The sequence below is a fragment of the Centropristis striata genome, chromosome 1 (assembly GCF_030273125.1).
Source record: "Centropristis striata isolate RG_2023a ecotype Rhode Island chromosome 1, C.striata_1.0, whole genome shotgun sequence".
NCBI classification, from domain to species: domain Eukaryota; kingdom Metazoa; phylum Chordata; class Actinopteri; order Perciformes; family Serranidae; genus Centropristis; species Centropristis striata.
The window spans coordinates 28,171,827-28,193,866 of record NC_081517.1 but is presented as its reverse complement, the minus strand read 5'-3'; the positions used below and the strand labels follow the sequence as shown (position 1 = coordinate 28,193,866).

Sequence of the window (22,040 nt, the reverse complement as noted above, 5' to 3'; positions counted from 1 at the left end):
CTGTTTGATTTTCCTTTTAAGCATAAAAATCATTCAGATTTTTTGCTATTTTTTTCTGACATTTTTAAACATGGTCCACTTAAAGATTTCCAGCATATTAAATGAATATTTCACAAGCAAAATGATCATCTTTATTTCAGTTATTAGTGTAACCTTTATTCATGAAGACAAGGTGGAAACAAAGTAAAGTCCTAAAAATTGCAAAAAATTGCTTTTTTGTCTCTGTTGCTGTAGACCATGAATACTTTCCAGACTAACTGAGTCCCTTTGCACCGTCTGGTAACTGACTGATGATGTGGATGATTGTCATTCCAGTGTACTCCAGTATCAGTGTTCGTATTAAGATGCCACATGTGAGAGCATAATTCATGCTTTGCACTCTATGCCAATGAGGATTAACCCACGCAGACAACAGCTGCAGTAGTTAATTCAGGTTCTTCATTCATCAAGACTTTATTGGACAGACAGTAAATAGAAACTGTACTTTTTAAAACCCTGTCATGTTCATGTACGCCAAATCAGTAACTTCAAAGGGAATATTTTTAATTCAAAAACTGAACTTTTGCTCAATTAGGTTTTCACACACAAGAAGCCTTCGTTGCAGATTAACAATACATGAGAAGAAGAAAAAAATACTGCTGCTGTACAACATGTTACATCCTCATAACAGCCGGGAAAACAAAATCTTCTGAGCAGCCAGCTGTTACTCTCATTTATAAAATTGTATAGAGAAAATCTTAATCACAGAGTGTCCCAAATCCTTTTTAAGAACCACATTTAATGTCTTATTACTTTCTTTGATTACGGCAAATAACATTTCAACAACATCAGTTAAAAATGGTCAATTTAAGTCATTAAGTGTGTTTAAAGATAAACTTGAAAATAAGCACTATCCAAACGGTCGTGTTGAGTAAGCTTTCATCGATAAATTATGTAAAAGTGGATCACTAAGTGTTTTATTTCTGTAGTCTTTCATCAGAGGGATGTAATGAATTGACTTTGTCAGCAACTACACCACAGAAATACAAATTCCATTCAGTCACACATATTGCCTCACACACAGACCGGGCTGCGTCCATACCTTTTAACCTTTAAAAGATGGTTTACATTGACAAAGACCACAGTGATTTAAAACACACATTAACTTTTCCACAAAAGTAATCAATGACTCTTGTCACCATAGCATTAGGGTGTTATGCCTGCAGTTGAGAAGCAGTCATTATAAGCCATAATCAATGTAACCTTGTGTCCTCTGTGATTACAATCAATAGGCTCTAGTGGTTCAGGTTCTGTCAGCACCATTAGTCCACAGGATGAGGTTTCCTTTTAAAGACATGTGGAGAGCCAGAAACATCCCTGAGGACTCCCTGAGTCTTACTCTTACAGCTACAGTGTGGCTGTAACACAGGTCAAAGGTCAAAGCAGCCAATGTCTCCTTTGGAAGTCATTATGTCAGTGTTTTGAACGTTCACTCTGATGGTAAGTTGTGTGAAGATCTGGACTGATAAAAGGTTCAATGTGCATTATTTATCAGATAAGTGATCCAGACCACTGTGACGTGTGACTCCCGGACATCACTGTTACAGCCTCTCAGTAATGTCTCTATGTCTGCAGCTAATGACGTATCGTGTGAAGTGTAAGTGATGAATGCAAATAACAGCTGTGTGTTGTGTTATTGTGTTGTGTCAGTGCACAAAAGGTTATGTTTTTTTTTCAATCAATCTGATGAAGCAATGTGTAGTTTGCTCCACTTTGATTTTGACGTAAGTTATGGATACAAATTTTATATAGTTTTTATTCCAGTATCTGTCTTGTGTGCAGTGGTACTTTTTTCACTTTTTATATACTGTACTTTGCACGGTCAGCCATAAAGTTGGAATAAAATATTTTTTTTACCTCTTTCCATGAAACTGTTGTGACAATGTGATTTATTCTTGACAGATAAAGTTTATATCTTCTCAAAACTGAAACCACAATTAACAGAGGATTGTGTCTGAAAACAAAATTATTTCAACTTTATGGGCGACCGTGTATTTACCCTGCGCCAGCTTTTTACATGTACATTTACATTCACTAAAGCTGCAGCTACCTTTTTTATTATCTATTAATCTACCCATTATTTTTTCTTCTAAAAATGAACACTTAATGTAGAAAATTAAGTAAAGAATAATGGCCATCACAATTTCCCAGAGACAATAGGATACATTCAGATTGTTTGTTTAACAGAATTGTGATTGCACCCTCACCTAACATGCACTTTACCTCATCAGTGCAAAACTGGTCAAAATATACCAGTTATAAATCCGGCTCTTAAAGAATTTAGGAGGCATGACTCTTAAAACCAAAATAGATTGGTATGTGGGTAGTAAAGATATTACGATTGGGCATAAAAACAAAGCAAGTGTAATGGCAATTCATAGTGGTGCCAAGAATAGTTATAGTTATAGTCAGGAAGTGTGGGGGGATTCTATCCTATCCTAGTTCACACAGGGTGAGAAACAGGGACAGCAGATATAGGGATTCACCAATCCACCAAACAAGTGAGGACACTTGCAGATACAGTGCATGTAGCCTGATAATCAGACATTACTTGCATTGTAGCGAAATCCATGTCAGTTTCACGGAAATTTGAGGGATTCCGTGGCTATTCCACGGATTTTGAGTTAAGCGAAATCCGTGGCTATTTCACGGATTTTAGTGAGACCATGTTGACTTCCGTTCACTTCATAAATCCCTAGAAGAAAAAAAAGATGTGTGTGGCGAAGTAGAGGTGTGAAGGAAAGCTAAAGTAGATATGGAAAGAACGTTTAAACACAGCCAGTTGGATTTGAATCCTGGACTGTCTTGCAATGATGACAGCGCTGATCACTGCTCCAAAGTACATCTGGCAGAAAAGCAAAGCACATTAAGGCATGGAATGAAACAATGGGATCAACTTTTGCATTCCCAAAGTGCTTTTTCTGCATTAAAGGAAAATCTCAATCTTACAGTCATACTTTTAGACATAACTTCATTAGCCTTTGATGGTATATGGTCCAGCAAAATCAGGTCAAAGCTGCTTTTCAATAGAGACATGTAGGGATCACAAATGTGAGCAATACAACAGGTTTTGGAGCATTAAGACTTCAATCCAATCTGTTATTATGTATTTGGAGGTGAAAACAAAAGTGAAAAAACGCCCATTAGATTTTGTGGTTACCAGTATGCAACAAATCCTGCATAGTATGCCTGAAATATCTGGGCATGATGCTCAATTCAGGTTTTCATGTAACATGTAAAAATAAATATGATAAAGTCATGTTGTCATTGTCACACCTTTGCCCATAGTTGCAAAGCTACAACAATGGGAGACTGTTGTATCACTAAAGGCAATAGAAGGAAAAAAAATTGATTGTTGTTTCACTGAGGTTTTGATTGAGGACCTGTGGAGAGGAACTACTACAGTGCTTTCTGGGACACCCGTGGGTGGGTATATTTGGTGGTAACAGCTGACAGATCCCTCAGCAGGAGACTGCGCTCAGACACACGTTAGCTTGTCGTGTGTGTGTACGTTTTGTAGTGATTTCTGAAGTTCTACTTTTATGCCATCACAACTTTCTCACTTTCACTGGCGCCTGTGCTCATGTTGAGGGGAAGTGGGTCACAATTCTTTTAAAGAAACTCAAAGTGGGCCAAGGCTTAAAAAAGACAAACAGAGACGTACCACTGTGATATACTGTAGGGGAGTTATCAAAGGGATGAGCACACCTTTTAGGTATATGTTTCCTGTCTCTTTTTTCCTCTAATTTTGTCACAGCCCTGTTTGTGATAAAGCCCTTACACAAATATTTTCTTCTTTTTCAACAGCAGTATACAGAGTTTGCTTTCAGGTCTTAAAGGAAAAATCAAAGCCCCTGAAATCTGTGAAAGTACAACGTTTTCTTTTTCCCCAACTGTCCAAAGAGGATGTTACACACAGACACGTGCTCCTGCAGTGTAGTAGTTCGGTTTTAGAAACTAACACATCTCTGGTAAACATCAGGGAGCAGTGAAAGAGTCTCGGAATCAAAAGGCAAGGAGTTTTTATGCAACTCCCTATTTTGCACCAACTGTGAACATTGTGCTATGATTTGGGCATCACAATAGACCTTTCACACAGCAGACATGGTAGGAGAAGTACAGGTGTTCCAAAGATCCCAACTATGGCTCTGCTGTGCTCAAGTGTTCCAGTGACAGTAACAGTGAGCCTGCATGAAACATACCAGTGTGCTGCTAAATTAGATTCAGCCATCATTCATTTCATTTTTACACCTGTGCTTTTCCTAAAGAGACTAGTAAAAAGAAAATGGCCTATAAAAATATGTGCAAAATGTAGCAGGTTCAGCCACTTTCAATGGGCAATTTCTAAAAAAAAACAAACAAGGTGTGCACTTACTGAAACTTACAGAAAAAATAGTTAAAATATCCTAATGTGAATTTTTTGTCTTTCAACTAAATGTCTTCAATAGCAAAGGTTGTTTTTGTTGAGTGAAATAGCAGAGGCAAGAAGCACACACAAGTGCAGACTCAAAAATTGGCAGGTTCAGTGAAGATTCTTTTGTACAGACAAAGGTATTAAAGATACATGATGCTTCTAAAAGTCAAGGATACTACAGACAAATGGAATGGCCTAGATAGTGTGCAGGTGTGTATCATTGAACAGGTCCTACGTTCAATTCAGCTCTACAATTTTAAAAACCAGTGCACAAAATGGATGTGGTATTGGCATCAGTGCTTTTCAACATTTTTTTAAAAGCAGGAAGAAATAATTTTATACAAAAAACAGCATACTGCGCTGCAGGTGTGGTTGCTTCGTCGGTCGCCATTTTTAACACCCCAGGGAGACCATAGTGCGCAATGGCTAATATACTGCTCCAAACTCAAGTCCAATAGGTGGCGGTGGTTGTTCATTGGAAGAGCACAACAGTCATGCGGTAGCATATGCCTGTATCATGGCATTCAAGTAAGTAGGTGCAGTACCGGAGACAACGTTGTAGGTGAACATTAGAGATTTGAATTTAATGCGGCCTGCAACAGGTAGCCAGTGGAGCTTGATGAGCAGCGGCGTGACATGTGACCTTTTTGGCTGGTTGTTCACCAGGCGCACCGCCACATTCTGGATCATCTGAAGGGGTTTTACGATGCAGGCAAAAGAAGAAGAAGATTGTGCATAAAGCATTATTGGTGCACATGCGCGAGGAGGATACACACAAGCATCCTTGGAAATTCACTGAAAGAAGGACAGAGTCTAAATTAGTTCACCACAGAGGCAGACAGGTTCAACCAGCAGATGACAGGCAAACAAAGCTCCATGCAGAAGTAGGAGCAGGTGAGCTGGAGGTCTGGTGAGTACAGGGTGAACAAGTGACAGATGAAGCTAATCCAGGCAGGGCAGGCAATCAAAACTGATGGGGTGAATGAAACAAAGAGAAACAACCTCTGGGGCAGAGCAGATTATAAAATAGGTGCCTCTGCAGTACATTTAAACCACCCTCACATCATTACTGACTATCTGCTATCATTACTGATACCTCCCTGCAGTTAAATAACATCAAAACAGCTGTGCATTCAAAAATGGTCAGTTTCTAAAAGCCCACTATTGTGCCTGTTGTACCTTCTTATAAACAGAAATATTGGCTCAATCTTCATCAGAGCTATAGCTGGTTGCTTCCAACATGTCTATGCTGAATGTCGCCTCATTTGCAGGAAACTTGTTGAAATACACATGGCTTAACACTAGCTCATGTTTTCTTATTTTCTTTTCTTAAAGGTATTGTCAGTCCAGGGTGACATACCCACTCGTTTTCCTTTGTACAACTAAATACAATGTATGTTATTTCTAAACAGAAGGACAGCAAGAAGGAGAATAATGGTTTTACTGATATAATCTTCTAAACCCACTCTGAGATATTCACACAGAGAAAAATCAAAGAAAGACTTTACCTTGACACTGTTTAGAAGAATAAGGAGACTGTCAGTCTCTCAAGACATTATATAAAGTTGTCATGCTGACCATAATTACTTAATGCAGCATTGCTCCATCAGAGAAACTATCCTGTTGTCTGACAGCTGGAGCATTGCTGCCGTACTTTATAAACACGTCGACTTTCCCTTTATAAATAGTTTACAGGCACAAATCCACACCGAGGCAGTGTTGTAATGAAGACACAGCCACTGTAGATGGATGGAAACTAGAAGCAGGGAAAACTATTCTCACAATGCTGAAACGTCCATTTTGAAAGTTGCGTGTGCACACGGATAAAAGAAACCGTTTGTGTGAGTCCACTTATTATGGCACATTACGCATCTCTACCCACTGGCAGTGAAACCGGATAAGCAGACAGGCTGACAACTTGACTCACCAGTCACATTTATAGCATTCGACCCCCCCACCCCCCAGCAAAACACCTACCAACACATGCAGCATCCTCCACGCCCATTGCCCACCATGGCAGACAGTTGGTGTGGTCATCAACTTTCTTGATCTACCTCAACAGCTGTAAGTCTAAACTTGCAGTCCCACAGTTGTACAGCATAGTGAGTAGGGAAGAGGGGACTTGAAACTAGGGCAGAGCAGTCTGGCCCCTTTCCCTTCGAACCAGAGGCACAGATTCACGGCAAGGGGAGAGAAGACACTAGTCTTAGGTGGAGAGAGAAGGAGGAGAGACTTTGGGAAGCTTGCTGCAGCCGCTGAAGAAAGAAGCCCCTGGACCGCCGACCAGTGTGTTCACATTGCAGAACGTCCAATTTTATAGACTTCTCTTATTATTAAATCCGGGGAAGAATATTTACTGAACAAGAACCTCATCACCTGGAAACATGCACAAGCGCACAAAGATAAAGATTGCCATCTTCGTGCTGCTAGTGGGTATGGCTTGCATGTTCACGGCGGTGGTGACGGACTACTGGGCAGTGCTCAGCCCGCGGGTGGAGAAAGTCAATGGGACCTGCGAGGCGGCCCACTTCGGCCTGTGGAGACTGTGCAAAAAGTACATCTACATTAGCTCGGAAAACTACAAGGACGGGCATGGCTGCGGACCCATCAGCCTGCCTGGAGGTAAGAAAACAATTGAAGCAAAGCATGTTTTTGTAACTGGCAGATAGAATTATATTTAACGCTGAAAGACACTTTGTCTCGGTTGCTGTACCATTTAGATCAAAGGCGTGGTTCTATATGGTATGAATATTGTTTGTCTGTGACTGTGAGGTGCTTCTATGCCATTCAGCCCTCAGCCCTGAGGTATGAAGCTTCTAAGAATAGAGGTGCATGATCACCAGACATGTCATGAAATTATAAACTTCCTTGTGAAACAGAAGAAAGATCCTATTCTGAGTGACATGCATGCAGCCTACAAAAATGTAATAAACTTGTTTTTACTTTTGAAAATAGTTGCAGTTATAGTTGATTTTTCACCTAAAGCATAAAAGAAACATTATTTCAGTGGTGTTAAAATCAGTATAACACACAAGTCTCTGAGTGTAAGCCGTAATTAGTTATCTTGTGCCTCAATCAGCTGGGTTCCTTTGAATAAGCCAGAAGGAGAGGGGGGGAACAGCATCCAGTTAGATCAGGCCCCATGACAAGGCCTCCAGGGGATGCCTTAGCTATCAGTTGGCTGTAAAGACTTAACCTGACCCCAGTAGATATTTGACATCAACCAAAAATGGCCAAGCATCATCCAGGAGGCTGCAGGCTTTTGCTGAATAAACTCCACACCAGCTGGTTTTGTGTCCTCTCTCTTTAAAGAAGTATTTATGAGTAAACAAACAACTAGCATCATGATCCATATAACACAAGTGCCTGTACCTGACATGTACAGAGAGTCTTTGGAACATCCTCAGGAAATGCTTTTTAAAATAGTGCACAATCAGCAGTGTTGCAAAGTAACTAAGAACTTACTTTTTACAGTGTTTAGGTAGTTTACTTCAGTGTTCTATCGGTCATATAGTTTCCTATAATAACCATCTTTAGTATGTATACACCATAGCAGGTCAGCTGAAAAAAATATGAAAAATGTGTCTTTCTGTGTTGCGGTAATTTCATTTCAACAAATACCATTTCTAACATATAGATGAATATTTTTTTTGGTGTAAGAGAATCACCTCCACTTAGTTTCTCCAGTCATTAAAACTCATAAATCCACGAAATCAACAACAGCTCCAATCTCAGACCAGTCACCCTCCCTCCGTGTGTGTTTTAATCCGAGCTTCTCTGTTCTTTGTTGACAACAAACATTACCAAATGATTGTTGTAGCTGGTCCAGCTGACCGTGCATGTTAGTACACACTAACCACCGCTCTGCACTGCTCGCATAAGGCGGATATTGCTACTAACGACTTCCCGAGACGCAGAATCTTAACATCCACCCCGGTTCCCCCTCAGGTTACAGTGTTAGCTCTGTCCACACTGTTGCTGTTTTTAGAATTGTTCTCGTGGTGTTAGCATCTTTAACTGCAGGCCACCAGCTCAGCCACCACAATCCACTGAATTTTGTCTACAGCCACTTAAAGGAGCATGTTTACACTGCAGTAAAACTTGTATTTAGGTAAAGGACCTACCTCATCTGCTATGATGGTGTTATAATGTGGTCAGATCAGAGGTCCTGTGTATCCTAACAACAGCTCACCTTGCTACGAATGTCTCAAAATAAACCCTCTATGTTAACGGAAGCTCTTACAGCTGCTTGAATAAAAAGCAGGGTGTAATTTAATAAAAATGGATGTAAACAGATCGAGCAGTTGCTTTCTAGAAGTGACTTATGTCTTAATGACTTGTGGTCAGAGTCACTCATCTGTAGCACTGCGCTGGCAAATTTACTGATATCTGAGAAACTATTATCTGACTGTTGATGGTTATCTGACCCTGCGTGTTACTTATATGTAAATTAGGATGGAATTTCCCACCAAATTTGTCCAACTGACAGAGCTGACAGAAACTCCAAAAATATGTCCCAGCTGATGGTGGCTGTTAGACATTGGGGAATCCCAGACACCGTCTACACTGCAGGGCCATTCCAGGAGCAGATGACGGTGGTTCGTTGGTGCAGACATGGCAGGCATGTGCTGAATATACTAAATCAGCTCGACCCACCCAGGCATGCAGGGCATTCAGCAGACAAGTGGCAAATGTTTATAGTAAAGCCTGAACATGCACATACACGCCAGTTGTGGTGATCTATAAATATTTGTAAAGTGAGTTTATATATATATATATATACACATATATACATATATATATATATATATATATATATATATACACACACGGTCGCCCATACAGTACTCTTTCCATGAAATGATTGTGTCTGTAACTGTAAACCACAATAAGTGCTATTTTGAATTGTTGGGGTTTTCTATATTGTATATATTTTTTCAAATTTAAAATCTCATTGTTTAAAGTTTTAATGCTTTTTAACATTTCTTGTTTAATTGTAAATACTTTTGTATTTCTTGTTAATATTGCTTATTTATGTCTTTGTTATTATTTTATTGATGGTTCTTTCTAATTTAGCATACTTTTGTTGTTATATTATATTATATTATATTATATTATATCATATTATATTATATTATATTATATTATATTATATTATATTATATTATATTATATTATATTATATTATATTATATGCAAAGAGCCAAAACTTTTTCAAGTCAGTGAATGTGATGGCCACCTTGGCAGCCTTTATTTAAGAAGTAAGTAAAACCATCGATCTCCAGAGGTTCTCCCAGCTCAGTAGCTGTATTTGGACAGGAACATTACTGTTTACCATAGCCACACATCGAGAGAGAGGTGTCAACCTCTGATCCAAAGCAGGACTTAAACAGTATCTGTTGAGGTCTCTCTCGCTGTGAGACACTGGAAAATATGGACTGAGTTGTTGTTTAGGTGTTCTGCTGACAAAGCACAGATGGTGAGATGATCTCAGAAACTTTGTATGCATATTATACAGACCTACATTAAATGTCTATTCAGCTCAAAGAAAGAACATTTCAAAAACATTTACCTGAGGGCTATTTTTGTTTTAGGTGCTTTTGCTTTGTTTTCATATGGGATCTCTTTTCATACTGGTTTTCTGAACTGCTGCAAGCTTTCAAAGCATACAAAGAAGGACGATAAATGTAATGTATTCACCATGGTTACAGGAAAGGAAACGTTGTGATTTTTAAAATCATATCGTGCAAACTGCTCAGCAAACAGCCGTTGTGGTTATAAATATAGGCCACGTAAATACTCAGCTGTCTTGGGCGGAAGCCGCGAGTGTCAAGTGTTAACGCTCAGTGCAGTGGTCTTCTGAGTGACAGGGCCGCATGGTAGTCAAAAGTCAGGCATAGCTCTAAGACCTGCAGTCCCGACCAAGCTGTTCCCACGAGACCTTCCTGCTGCTTCACATCTCCGTGCAGCTAACATGGTCACTCATATTACTTCACACTGCCCGGGGATGGGAGACATAGTCCAAAAAGATATTGGTATTACTGGTATTTTGCCTTTACAGGCACTCAAATGACCTACCGACCCAGGGATTGGCATCGTATATAAAAGTATAGGGAGTGACCTGCTGTGATGGCACTTATATAGATATGTGTCCATATGCTTCTGAGGGTTTTTAGTTGAATTTAAGCTCTGGTTTACTAATTTGGAGTTTAAATTACAGACCCGAGCAGTGATCAGAAATAAAATGTTGATGAGATGTAATTGTTATTTCCTTGAATACATTTTGGTTTGGTTGGTATCATATTGTATGGTATGGTAAAGTATCGTATTGTATGGTATATTAACGGATCATATGGTAATGTATCGAATGGTAACATATCATATTGGTATCGTATGCTAACGTATCATATTGTAAGGTATGGTAACGTATCCTATAGTGACGTATTGTAAAGTAACGTATCGTATGGTAACATATTGCATTGTATGGTATGGTAACGTATTGTAACGTAACATAATATATCGTATCGTATGGTAACTTATATGGTATCGTAATGTATGGTAAAGTATCATATGGTCACGTAACGTATCGTATCGTAACGTATCGTATCATATCATAACCTATCGTATCATATTGTAACATATCGTATCGTTGCATACCATAGCGTAGGGTATTTATCAGAAAAGTCTATCATTAAAACCTGCATAGCAAAGGAAGAAAGAAAGAAAGAAAGGACTATAGAAATATAATATTTTTGGTGGCATGTACACTTGTGTTGACCCAACGACATAATTGCAGTTGTCTGCACTTGTGTTAGCTGATAGAACCAAAGATTGAGGGCGGTTACATCACCCAAATAGAGCCGACAAAACAAAAGCCAGGGCTCAAAGGTCTGGCCAATCTTAACTCCCGCTGCAGACAAAATGAATAGACAGTGCAGAGCAGCACCATAAAAAGTGTGATTTGTGATGTTCAGAATAGAGCTACGTCCTCTCCTGAACTTAGGAAAAGTGACGTATTGCCCTATTAGGGACAAGAGAGGCTTTGCAGAGGCTGTCAGCAGCGTCTAGCAAGAAGAGGACCAGCAACAAGTGGGGCAGCAGTGCAATAGAGTGTGTTTGCCTGTGGTAGATTTCTACAGATGCAAACAGATTCATTTATGACCACCAGCTTGTCATCATACTTTTGTTGAAGCTTGTGTTCTAAAGATGGTACAAAAAGGTGTAATTAGGCAACACATATGCAGTCACGTGAGAATAAAGCTGCTTGATACAGATAATGAGCTCAAAGCATCCACTCCAAGCCTTAATAAATGCTAAGTGGCTCCACTTAAAACATACATAACAAACCAGATACGCATTTAGTGAATGGAGAGATCTCATCCAGAGATCATGTTTCCTGTTTTTAAAAGAGTTGTTTGGTGTTACAGCAAAGAGATGAAGCAGACTGTTGGGTGGATTTGCATTTCCTTAAAAACATGAATATTGAGTGAAGTTCAAATATATTTTTCAGTCTTCTGTTTGAACATTAAACAGTAAAACTGATGAGCTTCTATCACACCATCATATTGTATGTGCCTTCTACAGTGAAAACAGTGGAGCTTGTTGCTTAGTAACAAACTCTGTTTTTTTATGGCCAGTCTCTATCCTCATTCATAAAAACATATTTTTGGTACGTGTGTGCTGTATTGTGTTGGACCACAATATTAAAAGCCTTTAATTTCAAAAAAAGGTTTTTGATCAACATTGCAATGTTGACTTGGCTTGGAAAAACATGATTCAGAGATAGTGTTTCTGCCTATTATGTCAAATTACTTGCTATATCCTGATAGGACCCCCTTTAGCTTATTTTCATGGTTTCCAGGGTACATAGGAAAATTGCTTTACCCTCCCAGCATGGGTCATTGAGCTCTCACCGTGATATGATACCATGCAGTACTACATATTTTAACATGAAAGCATTTCACTGATGTCCTGTGGTGAGACTGCAGAGGGGATTAGCAACATGCGTGTGAGTGCAGACCTCATAGCATAACCAACATCATTGATGTGCACTTGACTTTGCAAGAGACTAGAAGTGATCTAGTTTTACATACCGCACATACATGTTCCCATTCGCATTGTACATATGATCATGTGCACCCATGTGACATTTTTTTCTGCTTTCAGAAATGTGTCACGTGAAATAAAGCCTCAGATGTTAAGGGTGAGCCACCATGTATGCACTTGATAATCTACTTTTAACCATATAGATGTTTAAATTCCAACAGGAAGTATGTGGTACAAGATAAGTCAAATGTAATCAAGATTTGATGGGAAACCAAACCTGTTTTTTTTGCTTTTACACTTGGCATAGCATCAGGGAGTATTTACTCTACCAAACCCGCCTGTGATCACATAATGCACCCTGGCTTTATTTGTGTAAATCCCAAAGGTTTAACACCTCGTCGAAAAAAAGGATAGTGATGACTGCTGTAACCATTTTTACTTTGACAGTCAGAGCACACAAAGCAGACCAGGGTCTGCACAGCATCACGCAGACATTTTAGTGGTAATATTATCCTGGTGGTGTCAATCTGTGAGAGGTGGAATGTGAATATGGAATAGATGGTGTGAAGTGTTCAAAGCATCGTATTCATAGGGTGCAAAATGATCTATAGTTTATTTATGATGAATAGAAGGGTATAAATGTGCATTGGTTCAGCAAAGAAAGACATAAGACAACAAAATGAAGTAATGAAAGAATAAGCTCACAGTAGAAATCTTCCACACAACAGACTGGTCATCAAAGCAGTTAAAATGTTCCATCACAGGGACATTTTATTAACTTATTAACTATAAGACTCATGTCTCCTCTTGATGGTATCTTTGCTTTTTATGCATGAAGCATGTATTTGCATATAAGGACATTTAAATGTAATGTCATTAAATTTCATAAGACAAAGCCGAACTAAAAAAAAACATAAAAGAACAGTTCAATCAAATCGAGTGAAGTTTTAATTATTAAAACTTAATATAATATCAGGCCAAATGACTGTGTAATGTGAAAGGCCAATGGTGACAAACCCACAGAGAATTAACTATTAATTAAAGGGTCATTTGGAGTTTTACAGCCCTTTATTTTGATTTTGATGGCATGAAAGGTTACTGTTTCGATCAAGAATAAACCTTGTATAAAAGTCTATGAGAAAATAACCCTACTTCTCAAATGAGTTAAACATTTTCAACATCTCCGAACTTCTTTTATATAGTCTATAGTTTACATCCAGTCTCATTGTTCTCAAAAACCATTTACAGCAGTAATAATTGTTTTTACCATAAAAGCTCTAAAGTCCAACCTTAACCTTTCCTGGCCAACATCAAACTGCATACAGACACAGTTAGCAGCTAGCTGGTTGCACCTAAAGAGCCAACCTTTTTCTTCAACAGCTAGTGGAGACCGAAATAGAGCTAAATAAAGGTTGCTTTGCATCTGATGAATCTGTGAATAAGCAGCTGTTTGGTAATGCATCAACCATGTGGGTTTAACATTGAACTGAATTCTTTTTTCTTTTGTTTCTTTTCACAGAGGAAAACTGCACTTACTTCAGACACTTCACTCCAGGACAGGATGCTGAGATATTTGAATATAAAACACAGAAAGGTAGGTTTCTGTTTTTGGTTTGTGGGTGGTTACTTTTATTCCATCCTTTCATTTGTGAATTCATTTTGTAAACATGTTCCTTGGGACATTAGTATATACTCAGACTGTTACCCCTTTTTCCCCTAACATGGAAGCAGTTCCATTTCAGTTTGTGCACCTAATTTTGAACCATTCAGATCATTTCAACCAAGAATAAATGGTTTTGGAACTGAAAAATGTTTTTCATTTAGCACTTGTCGATGACACATCCTTGATTGCAGTGGTTCTGCTCAAAACTGGTGGTAAAACAAGCTGGTTTGCTAGATTGCACCCAGGCTACAAACACCTGAACAAAAAGATAAAAGGCATATGTGTGAAGTTGAAAATCAAGCTGGCTACATAACATACTCCCAACTGACCTCACCTGCTGCCGCTGCCCTGCTCTCTGTGGGTTCAGATTTTCATTCATGTTTCACTTCTGATTGCAGAACAGTCATTGATGTTGCAGCAGGTGACTGTCAATTGCAAAACCTTTCACAGGACACAAGAAAGTTCTGGGTGAAAGGCAGTTAGATTTTGCTTAATCTTTCCCAGCCCCTTGTTCCACTGGCAAGAAGTCAATGTTGCACGAGATGCAAGTGAAACTGGTGATCCATTTTCTAAGTCTGATCTAAATTGTTTTCTTTTCTGTTCTTGAAACAGAACATTTTTTTCTAGTTAAGTTCCCTTTTTATCCTTGACAACAGGTGGAAAAACATTTTGACCCGTGAATTCCTTTTTTTGTTTGTCTATCTGTTTTTGTCAGGATATATTTTCTCAGTGTTATAATACTCAATTTGGCAAAAAGAGGCTGAACTACTCTCCTCGATGTTCTAAATAGAACTTAAAGCATTCATGTTTTCTTCCAAGCGAGTTGTAATCAATGGTGGAAGAAGTATATTCAGATTCCTTACTTAAGTAAAAAATACTAATACCACACTGTAGAATTACTCTACTACAAGTAAAACTCAGCATTCAAACCTACTTAGGTAAAAGTACAAAGTATCAGCATCAAAATGTATTTAAAGTATCAAAAGTAAAAGTACTTGTTATGCAGAATGTACCCAAAAAGATTGTTTTATAAAATATAATATTGTTGGATTATTATTATTGATGCATTTATGTATCCATTTAAACTACTTAATATACTTTTATGTGATTTATTTTTATTTTTTAAATGTCTCATCACTTTAAAATGTATTATGTTTTTTATGTTAAATATTGACATGAAAAGTAACTAAATCTGTCAGCTAGCTATTTAGCTAGCTAAAGTTACACAAAATGGAAATACTCAAGTAAAGTGCAAGTGCCTCAAATGATACTTAAGTACAATACTTGAGTAAATGTACGTAGTTACTTTCCACCACTGGTTGTAATGGTGCCGCACTATAGCGTAAATGATGACAAATTTGTGCGAATGAAGAAAAAAGTTTATGATGCCTCATGCAGGGGCATCAACAAACGTTAGTCATTACTACATTTAGAATTAAATGTCATTAAGTTTTGAGCACCACCTGACAATCAAGAATTTTTAGATTTAGTGACCATATATATATATATATATATATATACATACTACATTTTCTTTAGAACAAATACCACATAACTAAATATGTGCAGCAGTTATAATCATGATAGATGAGTAAATAATGAGGACTTAAGAGAAAATAAACCTAAAATAAAACCATTGAGATCAGACTTCTAAATTAGAAGATGTTTTTCTGCTCTCAGGGAAAGAGGCAGTTATGACCTGTGTAGGTTGTACCTACTATGCAATGGATTAACATTATGTTAATGCATATGTCAGAGTTTGCTTTCCCAATTATGGTCTCCAGCAAGGGGTCAAAGTTCACCCACTAAGTCCCAGTTCACACATGGTGCCTCAGGTACAGCGCAAGACATGTACTGTGTGTGTGTGTGTGTGTGTGTGTGTGTGTGTGTGTGTGTGTGTGTGTGTGTGTGCGTGTGTGTGTGTGTTAGTTCCTTCCATCTTCCATTACTTCCATTCTCCCTCCAGTGACCCTGTTCCTGCTGTGATCGTACTGAGCCCGTAGAGAGCTTGTTGTATGACAGCCCTCCCATGTAATGTGCGTTAGGGGGCCGAGCACATGTGGAGCACTGTCACACTCAATCATTGGGGTGTAAATGCGAATAGTCTTGCAAACACCCCCACACCCTAAACTCAGAGATGCTAATGCAAGAATACATAGGCACCCTCCCCCATCCTGTGACACGCACACACACACACACACACACACACACACACACACACACACACACACACACACACACACACAGAGAGAGAGAGATGCAGTATCCCAGTGCTGATAGCCAGCCCTTGAGAGACCCACTGCAAGTTTGCTGGAATGATTGCAATACTGATCTCAGTTCACTGATGTTATTCACCCTTGAGTGGGTCTTTTGGCTATACCATAATGGTGCATAAGGTTGAATGAACATAGTAGATGTATGTCACCAGAGGCACATCCATCCATACAGTGAGACTCTTATCTGCCATAGGGAGTTTGCCAGTATAAAGTAAATGAAGTGTGATGAAAATCAGCAAGAACAGTTAAGGATGCTATAAGACTGCAAAATGTCTACAGTGCCATATTATTTTGGAGGAGTGTCCTCGTTCTCAGGGCACACAAAACATTGGCAAAACAAACTCATAGCCCATATGTATACGGTGGCCAGAAACACAGTTTCACCTGCGTGTGTGTGGGTGTGTGTGTGTGTGTGTATATAGAAATGGAAAACAATTCTGCTTAAGGGCACATTGACAGATATACGGTCACCCTTAAAGTTGGTATAAAATATTTCTTACCTCTTTCCATGAAATGATTGTGTGTATATCTTCTCAAAACCTTATTAATCTCTTCATATCACAATGGAAATGAAACCACAATTAACAAAGGATTGTGTCTGAAAAAGATGATTCCAACTTTATGGGCAACTGTGTATAACTAGGTATGTAAAGGTGAGCATGTGCCATATCTGCCAGAAGAAGGGCAACGAAAACAAGTCTTAAATCCTCAAACATATTTTCATCCATCAAATCACAAATCAACATATGCACATGCCTTATACATATTCAATCATTATCCTTAAACATTTATCTAGCTGACATTGGGAGAGAGACGGGATACACGCTTTCATTCACACCGAAGGGCAATTTTTAATCTAACCTGCATGTTTTTGGACTGTGGGAGGAAGCCGGAGGACCCGTAGAGAACCCACGCTGACACAGGGATAAACATGCAAACTCCACACTGAAGAGCCACAAGCCGGATTTGAACCTACAACCCTCTTGTTCTGAGAAATGTGCTTAACACTGCACCATGTGTAGCCCCTAAATTAATATAATCCCACCAAAATACACATGAACCCACACTAGCCTACAGACATGCATACATGAATATAGCCTGCACACACAGGCACACATGTATTTGCAGTGCAAACATACACATAAAGAGCAAAGCTACTTTATGTAAAACTGTCTCATAGAGATAGTGACATATCAGAAATCAATATTCTGACTTCACACCCAAACACCTTTTAGCCTGAATGAAGCCTTTTTTTTATTTCCCTGACCTGCAGTACTACAGACTTCTTTATATGTCAGTCTCATGTTTTTGATGAAAGAGGAATCCTTCAGCATACCGGTAGAGTAAGCCTTGTTTGACTAGAAACACTGGCATCCTTTGATGTTTACCTTGCTCTTGGTGTTGAGAAACTTTGGTGTTGAGCTCGCCACTCGTTCACAGACGTGCAGTATCTCAGAGAGCACAGAGTGTTCAGGGTGCGGCCCGTCCTCCCCTGCCAGCAGAAGATGAAGGCTCTCTCCCCCAAAGGAGCACCTCTCCCCTGGGCATGGTTCACAGGCAAACAGGCGGCAGATCAAAGGCCTCACATCCTATCTACCTCACTGATCGGAAAAACAAGCCAGCTGCTGTTCCTGTTACATAGACACCCTGGTTCTGTCAACAAATTTCATTCATATAGTGGATTTGTGTTCAGTGGAAATTCTATTGCCTTTATACCAAGTCTGGTTGTTTCCTATATCAGTGAGACACACTGTAGAACATGAGCACTGTAATTTACTTTAAAGGCAATCCCACATAATGTAAAAACTTACCAAAGCGCCAAATTTGTGTTATTCCACAGCTGAAAATAGTCCCAAACTAATGCACCGTACTCTAGTCTGAGTAACTATTTCTACAAACTACAGTGCTGCTGAGTTCTTTTCTTAAAATGAAACTATACATTTGTGACCAATTTTTTTAAGATTCATGTAGTCAGAAGAAATCAAACAGCTTGGGGTGCAATAGACAGGGTAGAAAACTCTCTGGAACTGATGCATTCATGTATGTTTTTAGTGGGAATTGTGGGCAATGAAAAAAAATAGAATGAGGCCTAAGCCTTTAATCCTCACCTGACACTAATGATTTAAGAGCATTTCCAAGGACATTGATGTGCAAAACCAGCTAATTTCTAAAGGATCCCGTACTACATACTGGCTCAAAATGTAAAACAAATTGGGGTGGGACAAAATAAGCAGCCTTGAAAGTGTTTGGTAATTTTGTATTTAAGCTATTGAACAAAAAATTGGCTTTTGTCACCAACTACCCAACAGTGTGATGATTTTCAACAATGTCCACTGCTTGTTAAAGCAGTGTCTTCTTATTGATAGTAGATGATGTATGTCTTATGTTCTGTCTTCACCACTAGTCGATGTCTTTCTATTTATGAAGCAAACATTAAATGGTCAACTGGTATCACCCTAGGTTGTCAGGTACTGCTGCAGTGTTTGACACCAATGCAATAATCCTGTCACATTAATTACAATATCAACTTAACACTACAAAGACATGACCACCATAATTTTGGCTGACAAACAGTGACTATTAGACCCGGGCGCAGCACCTTAGCATGTTTTCACAAATGAACAGAAATAAAAAAAATATTGAAACATGTTTTACTGTCATTTCTGGTGTGTTGTTTTATTTTATTCAGAGTATTTTTATATATTTTTTCACATTCATGTGTAGATGTTCTTAAGAATCAAATGTTCATTGCTCTTTGAAGGGGTTTACTTGCATTATAATCCTATTATAAAATGATTGTTGTAAGAATTTATGGGTAAACTGGGTTGATTTTGTAACACCATTGAGAACAGACTATATCTGGAAAAAGCAATGTAACTTACGGATTCCCTTAGTTCTTGCTACAAATTTTAAATGTTTAATGTTCACAAGATTGTGTCCAGCATTATCCTTCATCAGGAGAGAAAGGTCTTTACAAGAGGGGAATTGAAATGCGGATGGTAGGGAAAAATTATCTCATCTGTTGTCTACTAAATTTTGGGTTTAATTGTCTTTTTTTTTTTTTAGCAATTTATGTTTTTGATCCTGGTGTGAAGCATTTGCATGTCCTGTATGCATGGAAAACATATGTTTGAGATGTTAAATGCTAATGGACAATGCTGAATGGAATTAATAGAAAGTTAATAAAAAAAGAGAAAAAAAGATTGTTGTATTGTTTATTGTTTTTACATTTCTGGGACAATGTATCATCTAACAAAAATAGTTATAATGGCAGGCAAACGTACAAGGCACCCTTTAGCATCTGTTTAAGACGCACAGGGCTTTCCTTTTAATTCAACGTCAATCTCTTGATGTCTTCTTCCCAGAGTACAACATCTCGGCTGCAGCCATCTCCATCTTCAGTCTGGCCTTCATGATCCTGGGCTCTCTGTGTTTGGCGGGGTCGTGTACCGGTAAGGGCAAAGGAAGAGATTACCTCCTCAAACCTGCAGGCATGTTCTTCGCATTTGCAGGTGAGTTCAGTTAACCAGCAACATTGTCTTCATGATCATGCATCCTATGAGGAGAGTACGGGAGTTTATAAGAGCTGTACTCACATTCACACATTTACTCCCTCCCAGGTCTCTGTGCCTTCATCTCGCTGGAGGTGATGCGTCAATCAGTGAAGCGCATGATCGAAAGCGAGGATACGATCTGGATCGAGTACTTCTACTCCTGGTCCTTCGCTTGTGCCTGCACAGGCTTCGTCCTCCTCTTCCTCACTGGCATCGCCCTGCTTCTCCTCTCCATGCCCCAGATGCCAAGAAATCCATGGGAGACTTGCATGGATGCCGAGCCGGAGCAAGTCGAGTGATAGCTAGACAGACAGGATGGACCATAGTGATGATGGGAAATTTACCTCCCTGTAATTATACAGTCACTTGAATATGGGGCTTTTGATGGCATTTCAAATGTTTGCCTTATCCATTATGTGCACAGAGAATGTAAAATGTAGAACTCCTCTTATAAAAATCCTTCGCCATGTTGGAGACCAGAGCTTAAATCTAACAGGGGTCTTAAAATAACACCATACTTCTCAGAAACCTGGTCCAAATACCATTTGCAATTATTTGTAAGCACTTTTATGGTGTTTCCGTTTTTCTCTACACTTGTAACTTACTGCTGGCATGTTTAAAAAGAAATGCTAAAAATTACATGGTCGCCCATAAAGTTGGAATGATTTTGTTTTCCGACACAATCCTCTGATAATAGTGGTTTCATTTTCATTGTGATATGTTTGGAAGATATTGATTCATAAAGTTTTGAGAAGATAAACTCTTTATCTGTCAAGAATAAATCAATCATTTAATGGAAAGAGGTAAAAAAAACAACAACATTTTATTCCAACTTTATGGGCGACCACATTTTATCACATGCCACTGTCTCCCAAATGTTAAGAATTTAGGTTTATTTCTGTTTTTGAGAATATAGTGCATACAATCATTGCCTGACATCTACATTAGGTGACTTTACGTGACTTTGTGTACTGCATCATGTATGATATCTTGTACATATCTAATGTTCATCTGTTGGTTTTTGTATGGGGTTGCTCAAGGAATCACCTACTTACAAGAAATATCAATTAAGTAAGAGAAGTCGAGACGTGTATTCAAATGTTTAGTTTTATTTGTAAGATTTATTTAGAATCTTTAAGATCAAGAATGTCCCTTTAGAATAAGAGCGTCATGAATAAATGACTGATTTCAAGCAAAGCAGTAGCACAGAGCAGGTTTGTGTGCATGTGTGTGTGTGTGTGTGTGTGTGTGTGTGTGAGGCTGAATGCTAAACACCCACACAGTCTGCATGTTGGAAAAGGCTCAGCTCTAGCAGGTGCACATACAAGGCCTTTTACTTTTTGTTGACAGCTTCCAAACCAAACCGCTACAAAAAATTCTCTGTTCGTTTTCATGCGTCATCATGACCCATTTGAAACGCAGTAAATTGGTTTTTACGTTCGTCCATGTAACTACATTTTCTCTTTGTGGAACAAAAACCCACACGGGTTCATGATCTGTAATTGTCAACCTTTAACTCCATGAGCAGACTCAGCAGGTTATTCACTTTGATTTCCAAGTAAGAAATAACATGCTGCACTACAAACTGTGCACAAAGACGTAGTATACCCGCTCAGGCTCCTTGAAGTCGTATTGTGTAAAAGCTTTGGGTATTCAGAGACACATTTAAAATCTCTCAACCTGACATTTGTTTTTACTTTGCTCGGCATCTCCTACTGTATGAAACAGCTGCTGTTAAGCACATGTAGAGGTGAGTAGTTTGTTATGAGCTTGCAAAACGAATTCGTTTATTTCTAATTGTATTTCTTTTGACTGACTTGCTGATATGTTTGAATAAAAAAGAAAAAGTGGCAATTGCTAAAATGAATATATGTATACTTAGTCTGTCTTATGTCTTTTTTCATTGAATACGGTATCTGATTAAACAAGTTTTTGAATGCAGGATCTTTGTGTGTGTGTTCATTATGCGTTATATCTTTTTAACCAAAATTAAATCTTGATAAGCTTTGGAAAACATTTGACTGAGATTGCTTTGTGTTTTTTTGTTT

The 22,040-nt window shown here is 38.6% G+C and overlaps 1 protein-coding gene across 1 annotated transcript; it reads left to right on the top strand.

Moving 5' to 3' along the window:
- The first annotated feature begins 6,837 nt into the window (after nt 1–6,837).
- Nucleotides 6,838–20,790, top strand: cacng1a (calcium channel, voltage-dependent, gamma subunit 1a). Its single transcript, XM_059334919.1, has 4 exons — nt 6,838–7,075; nt 14,019–14,093; nt 19,804–19,950; nt 20,059–20,790. The coding sequence occupies exons 1-4, from the start codon at nt 6,838–6,840 to the stop codon at nt 20,289–20,291; spliced, it is 693 nt and encodes a 230-aa protein (XP_059190902.1). The 3' UTR covers nt 20,292–20,790.
- The last annotated feature ends 1,250 nt before the right edge of the window (nt 20,791–22,040 follow it).

What these genes read in the sequence shown, in the direction of transcription:
- cacng1a (XM_059334919.1), top strand. Translation starts at nt 6,838, where the DNA reads ATGCACAAGCGCACAAAGATAAAGATTGCCATCTTCGTGCTGCTAGTG. An exon ending in ACCCATCAGCCTGCCTGGAG is followed by an intron (nt 7,076 to 14,018) that starts GTAAGAAAACAA and finishes TTCTTTTCACAG; the next exon opens with AGGAAAACTGCACTTACTTC. An exon ending in TGAATATAAAACACAGAAAG is followed by an intron (nt 14,094 to 19,803) that starts GTAGGTTTCTGT and finishes TCTTCTTCCCAG; the next exon opens with AGTACAACATCTCGGCTGCA.